The sequence below is a fragment of the Fragaria vesca genome, linkage group LG2 (genome assembly GCF_000184155.1).
Source record: "Fragaria vesca subsp. vesca linkage group LG2, FraVesHawaii_1.0, whole genome shotgun sequence".
Lineage (NCBI taxonomy): Eukaryota > Viridiplantae > Streptophyta > Magnoliopsida > Rosales > Rosaceae > Fragaria > Fragaria vesca.
Window position 1 is genome coordinate 24,129,027 of NC_020492.1, and position 7,480 is coordinate 24,136,506.

The following is a 7,480-nucleotide window of genomic DNA, read 5'->3' on the forward strand; positions in this document are numbered from 1 at the left end:
ATATAGAGAGAGACCCAGAATCCTTGATAATTGAAGGCGCTTGGTATCAATGGTGGTAATGAGGCACAAAAATAGAGCAGAAATGGTTATTAAGAAAAAAATTAAAAACTAAAATAAAGCTGAAAATACGGATGTGCTCATAAAAAATTGACAGGTAACAGACGATATAACAGAGATAACGGCATTAGTACTAAAGTTTAGTCGAGGTCAGAACTTCATATACTTTTCTGATATTTTCGAAATTTGAGATACTAAAATTTATAAAGAGTAAAAGTTTGTATACCGTTTGGATCAATTTCTCTTGATTTTATGTGAATGCTTATTAATAATATTCCTTCTGTAGAGTGTTTTTATGAACAATAGAGTTATGCTATTACTTTTACCCTGAACTTCTTCCCCATAACTATCAAGAAAGAAAGAGTTATTCATTGATCCAGTGGTTTGGGGATTTACGTTCAGTCTTTCCACTTTACAACGTATTCTACATTCAACAAATTTTATTGTGGTTTCCTATTGAAGTTGTATGTTTGTTTAACCGTATCTTTGTTAACAGCTTGCAGAGGCCTTGTAAGAGTATGGGAGGAGTAACGAAAAACATGCAATGGATCAATTGTTAGGTCCTAATTTTGATGCTGATAACTGTATGACAATTGGAGCATCTGGTGAACATCTGGACGTATTCAATATATGAAGTTTAGTACTGTATGTTCCTTAACAATGGACAAGCTACAAAAGGTATGATACAAGTCATCCTCCCAGCATCAAACTTCCTAGAGATTTTCTTCTGACTTTGTCTAATTTTAGCAATTGAGGTGATTTAGAAGTAGATCAAAGCAAGAGACGGGGTCCCTTTCCTTTGGCGCCTCCTGGTATATATCTTAATGATCTTTTAGATTTATAACTACAAATTGCATATGAGCAATTGAAGTGCTTTCCGCTAGAAAACAATAATGCATATAAAGAGGAGAGCCTATTCCATGCACGACTCGTGCAGCTGCATCAGGACGCCGGATTACGAATGGCCTTTTTTCTTTTCCTTTCTCATCTCTCATCTCCCTTGATTACGAATCCGGATCCTCTTCTCATATCTCCTCATAAATTAATCTCAGCCTTTTATTTTCAACCAGTTAACATTAAACCCTATTTCACATCTACCCAAACTTATCTCTCTCTCTTCTCCTCAAAATATCATATCGGGCTGTTAAAAACCAAACAACGCTCTCTCTCTCTCTCTCTCTCTCNCTTCCTCGTCGCATCACTCTGCCNCCTCCNCCGGCGACGCCTCCACGTCCTCCGGTTACGCTGGCACGTCCTCTCTCTCTCTCTCTCTCTCCACGACGTCCTCCACCATATCCCAAGCTTCAAACTTTTCACTACTGGGTTTGAGGTTCGATCTCCACCTTGGGTTTTAGTTTGGCTTGTTTTTCTTCCATTTGAATTATGGTTTATGTGATTTCTGCTACTGGGTTTTCTTCCATTTGAATTCTAGGGATTGAAGTTGGATTGTTTCTGGTGCACTGTAAATTGGATTGGCTGCTGGTTTCTCTGTGGTAACGTCTTCTGATCAATCTTGTGGAGAAATGCATTCCTTGTGGTAATGCATGTATAACCCCAAGCCCTCCTGTTATATAGTCTTGTTGGCAAGACATTGCTTGTAGTCATATGTCTGTGTAATAATCTTGTTGGCAAGGTCCAGGTACTTCTGAATAACCCCAAGACTATATAACAGGAGGGCTTGAGACAATGGTGAATTGAACACTATCTACGTAGCACCTTCCATCTTTTCAAACACTTTTGCTAAACCAAAAGGACTCCTGTTTTGAGAGCACTTGCACACCCATTGTCCTTTGGCTGCTAAGGACTGATACATTGAACAACCAGTTCATATTCAATTCACCATTGTCTGTTTTTGGCTTTACCTTCTTGGATTACACAATAATTCTTATGATACTAATTTCTGTATAAGTTTAATAATCTCTATGCTGCATCTTTTTTAATCAAAATGCAGGGAGTTGCCATGGCCGATGCTCTGCGTCAGGTTTCTGCGTATTGCATTGAACTTAGATTCCTAGAATCCCTTAACTAAGAGATTCTTTTTCTTTTCTTTTTTTTTTTGGGTATAATTTGATCATATCCTATCAATTCTGAAACAAAGCAGGGCAAGTATAAAGCCATTGCAGTTTGTTGGGTTCTTGGACTAGGGACTCTATTTCGTGGAACAGTATAGTACGTGACTATAGCAGATTACTATTATAATCTTTTTCCGGTGAGCACATTCATCATGTTGTGTTCTTTATGGAACTGAGTCACAACTTACTAGACCGTTCTGTTTTTGTTTGAGATCTAAAAAGAACATTGTATAGATTTATATATTACAAGAACATAATGATTATCATTTTCCTATTGCAGGAATACCATCCTTCGAGGGTTCTAACCTGTGTTTATCAACCATTTTCATACAAAGAGGCAGAAACATATACAAACTTTCTTTAGTCCCATGAATCAGTTTTGGTAGAGGACATACTCAGAATTTTAGTACTTACCAGCTTCTCAAACTTCCATGCATGCAGGTCAAAAATGATGCTAACCGACCAGATAGATTGAGGAACAAGCAATTATTTATGCAAAATATAGATTATTCTCTCGACTTGTTTCTCATATAGATTATTCTCTCGACCGAAGTGTCCTTGAAAGATGTATGGATGAACAAAGGACACTCTATGATTTTCGGCAAACATAACAAATCAAAGGTAAGCAAATGTCATGATTACTAAACTTTTGGTAATGTAACTTTAACTTTGGATGGAAGCTTTCATTTGTTATAATATTTTGTTCGTGTTTTATGAGAGGTATTATGATAAAATTCTAAAATTGATATTTAAACGGACAGACTAACGAATTGGGAATTTGTTAACGGCTGTATACTAATATGGATTGAGCTATTAATGATCTGATGGGTAACGAGATGACTCCAGATCAAAAAAATTATTCTACTAAACGGATCCGATTGATTTAGGTCCATACACTCCGAATATAGTCCATTTACAGGTATAGCTGAGACCCCGGCCCATCCATCCTTTTAGTTGATCTTTTGGTGATGTAACACGAAAATGAATGAATTCCTGCCTTGCGGATCCAATTAATATATTCATGACTTCAGGAATCTTTGTGTAGATGAACCTTTCCTGTCTTGGTTGGTAAAGAATATAATAATTAATAGAAAACTTTTCTTCTTTGCTTCCTTTGTGGTTTTGGTGTTCGAACCAAACAGTGCTATAAGTACGTACTTTCCACATCTAATTAGTTCTTATCATTTGGATTCGTAAACCATGCAGAAGAAGTCTTGAACTGCTGGTAAGTTTTTGTGATTAGTCATTTATATATGTTTTTGTGATTAATCATTTATTCATATGATAGCTAGGCTTGATTCTTGACATATTATGCTTTTTTGTAAATTAATTTTATCGCATATATTGAAATGTTAAGGGAAAATTTCATTATATATCTGTATATATTAAGCGAAGCGGGGGGCATTACTGTTCACAGAACAGTGTCCTCGCCCCTTAAGATGGAGCCATGTACAGCTACAATCGAAGGCCCAAAACCCACCACGTATATGTCAACTTTACGTTTGTATTCCCCGGTTTCTCACTTCCAGCTTTCCACCATCTCTCTTTTTCTCAATTCTACCCGAACAACTCAAGAAAAGTTTGGGCTATTGCAAAAGTTCCTCTCTCTGCAAAAGTTCTTCGTTCTGCAAAAGTTCTTCTCTCTGGAAAACTCATTCAGTTGGTGTGTTGGACTTTTGGTTTTCTCCTTCATCTCTCTGTAAAAGTTCTTCTCCGGCCATATCCATATTTGGTTTTTGGTGTAGTCTCAGTTTAGCTTTGGGATATAACCACGCACGCGCGAAACGTGGGTTTCAAAGCTAGTATACTTAACTAGAACCTCGATCTATCGCATACGTGATTAGTCATTTATATATGTTAATACTTAACTAGTCGTATGCTCGTATGTTCTGAATCCCATGCAAGGCCATGTGTGTATATTTTCTTATTTTTCTTCTTTCATTTATACTAGCATCTTGACCCGTATTATGTGCGTGTGTGAATTTTTTATTTTTTTGTTTTTACTATTACAATTATGTTTAAAGTCTTATTTCCCTCTACTTTTCTCTCCCCCTCCCACATTTTAAGTTTCTTTCTTTCTGTTTTTTTTTTCTTGTTTCCAACATTTGTAATTATTAATTTATCCTTCATCTGTTAGAAGACATATTTTAAAGTTTTAATCAATCAAAGACATTATAGGTAGTTCAAAAATTTAACCGTTGACAAAGTCAAAAAAGCCTTCTGGCTTCTGGCTTTATTAATAGAGATTTGAACTTTTTTAACACAATAAACATTTGGTTCAGTTGAGCTCACTGTAAATTTTAAAAACAATTGATGAAGAAATTTTTGGCCAAATCATCTCGAATGGTGTTGATCGATGATGAAATGAATGCATGCAGTGTCAGTATTGTCATAGTCAAGAGCGATATGAGCGACAACAATGGATCTACTTCTACTCCTCGAGATGACACAGAAAAGGCGTCTACTCCATTAGAAATTTTGATAGGAGAGAGGCTAGAACAGTTGGCTCCCCTATCTGCTTCATGTTCTATTTACAGAGTTCCAGAGAGGTTAAGGAGTCTAAATCCAAGTGTCTACACACCCAAACTAGTTTCAATTGGCCCATTACACCATGGCAATGAAACCTTACAAGACATGGAGGAGCACAAATACAGGTACCTACAACAATTTCTAGATCGCACCAATGAAAACTTGGAGTACTATTTACGAAAAATAAGGTACCAAGAAGCAACATTGCGTAGTTATTATGCAGAAACTATTAAGTTTAGCAGTGATGACTTGGTAACTATCATCCTTGTGGACTCTGCATTCATCATTGAGCTCTTTTTGAACTACTATTTCAAAGAAGCTTATAGCACAGACAGGATAATGAGAGCACCATATATGATAATTGACGTAAGAGCTGATCTGCTTTTGCTTGAAAATCAACTCCCATTTTTCATTCTTGAGGATATTTTTCCAGAAAAAGTTCATAGAAATTCCCGTACGCAGAATTCTCAGAGTGAGAGGCTTTCATTTATTCAACTCTGCCGAACTTTCTTTAAACAAGAATTAGAGGCAGTTGGAGTGGACTGCAATTTGGAGAGGGTAAATTCTTCTGAAGTAAAAGGAGCACATTTTCTTGATATTATAAGAAATTTATGTCTACCACCAGAACCTCTAGTTCGAGGCACACGCAACGCTGCCACCCCTATTGCACCAAGCATCACACAACTACACCAAGCTGGAGTCAAGTTAGAAGTGGGATCAACCAGAAACTTATTTGGCACACGATTTGATAATGGAATTCTGCAAATTCCAAAATTGCAAATGTCTCATCGTATGGTGGATACAATGAGAAATATTGCTGTGTTTGAACAATGTCATCACTTGAATTGCAGGATAGCTGATTTCCTTGACCTCATGTATTGTTTTGTGGACACCGCGAAGGATGTGGAGTTGCTTGCCGAGTATGGAATTGTTAAAAATTTGATAGGTGACAACAGTGAGGCGTGTTCTCTGATTAAAAACCTTATCAAGGAGATTCATGTGAATTCCAATGACTTCTGCTTCACTCCTCTTTATGAAGATCTACACAAGCACTGCAAAAAGCCATGGAACAAATGGAAGGCAAATTTGAAGCAAAATTATCTGTACACGCCATGGGCACTTGTTTCTGTTCTCATCATACTCACTATCATACAAACGGTGTGTTCTGTCATCTCTCTTTGAGAGAGTCTCAACAATATATAAGTACTACCTCAAAGTGTGTAATTGAGTGGTCTTCCATAAGTTATGTATTTTCCAGTGCGAGATGTGAATGAAATAAAAGTTGGTATGCCGCAGATCGCGTGCTAGATTTCTTAATCTTTCTTACTTAATTATAAGTTAATTGGTTAAAAGTTCATAATTTCCGTTTTGTTAACTGTTTGTATGTTTGGCTTGTAGATACTGAGGAAGCACATGAAAGTTTTGGTTGCAATGTCTACAATGACAGATGATAATTAAAAATAGAAATTCTCCATGGCCAATTTTGTTTCGTTTTTGGAAAATAATTCGAGGAACTGCATGATTGATGCATAACTGCATATAAGAACCTACGTGCATCTATCATTTTGCTATCAGCCTAGCTACGTACATCTTTGTGCTCGAAAAATATGGACTTCGAGTGTAACTTCATGCTGCTGCTGAATCAGCTCGAGCACAATAGCATCCCTTGCTTGCAAATCATTATCTCTTGCAAATTTTGTCCAACTGCCATGGATTCTTGCATAGTCGTTTTCCCCGCACCGGCTGACGATGCATTTAGCACACCAAGTTCCCCCATTTGGAATTTGTAGGTTTACACTGCAACCTTGAAAGATGTATTGATGAACAAATAACCTCTTGGATTTTGGGCAAACATAACATATTAAAGATAAACAAATGTGAAGATTACTAAAGTTTTGGTCATGTAACTTCAACTTGCGATGGAAATCTTCATTTGTTATTAATATTTTGTTACTGTTTTATGAGAGGTGATAAATTCAACTTTAGGAATCTGTTAATCGGCCGTTTACGAATATGAATTAAGCTATTAATGATTCGACGGGTAACGGTGACGAGATCAGAGAAAAAAATTTATGTTAAACGGATCCGTATTTGGGTCGATCTGCTCCAAATCCAGTCAATTTACAAGTCTTGCCCCGTCCCATCCATCCTTTTTGATTTATCTATTGGTGATGCATGTAACACGAAAATGAATGAATTCCTGCCTTGTGGATCTCATATATAACTTCAGGAATCTGTGTAGATGAACCTTTCTTGTCTTGGTATAAAAATTGAAAACTTTGCTTCTTTGCTTCCTTTGTGGTTTTGGTATATATTCGAACCATACCGTGCTATATAAGTACATTCCACTTCTAAGTTCTAATCATTTGGATTCGTGAACCACGCAAAGAGAGATCCACCCTATCATTGCATCAATTATTAATGTGTACTAATATTCAGCAAAAAAAAAAAAAAAAAAATTAACATAATAACTTCAACCAAAACCAAATATACATAATAATATCCTCACCTGTGCAGGCTTCTTTTTGCTTTTGCTTAATGCAACTTCCATGATGGGTAGATTCTCTCTTTTTGAATCCCTTTGCATTAGAGCAATCAGCCAATATGCTCTGGTCTTGATCTTCCACATCTTTATCACCACTTATTTCTAGACGTAACACATCTTCAACACTCTTTGCTAACTTATCAGCTTCCATTTATGCAAGCTCATATGCCTTCTCACTCTCAGATGCTCTTGATGCTACTCGAACAAATTTAGAACATAAACTTCTATATCGGGAAGTTTGTTTCAGTCTTGGATTCTCTACAATCTGGTGCCCATG

General features: G+C 36.6%; 1 protein-coding gene across 1 annotated transcript; it reads left to right on the top strand.

The window, feature by feature from the left end:
- Window positions 1-4,472: 4,472 nt before the first annotated feature.
- LOC101297219 (UPF0481 protein At3g47200-like) lies at window positions 4,473-6,116 on the top strand. Its single transcript, XM_004292942.1, has 2 exons — window positions 4,473-5,816; window positions 6,057-6,116. Exons 1-2 carry the CDS (start codon window positions 4,473-4,475, stop codon window positions 6,114-6,116), a joined length of 1,404 nt encoding a protein of 467 aa, XP_004292990.1.
- The last annotated feature ends 1,364 nt before the right edge of the window (window positions 6,117-7,480 follow it).

Coding starts and splice junctions, on each gene's coding strand:
- LOC101297219 (XM_004292942.1), top strand. CDS start 4,473: ATGGTGTTGATCGATGATGAAATGAATGCATGCAGTGTCAGTATTGTC. Junction 5,817..6,056: donor TACTCACTATCATACAAACG/GTGTGTTCTGTC, acceptor TTTGGCTTGTAG/ATACTGAGGAAGCACATGAA.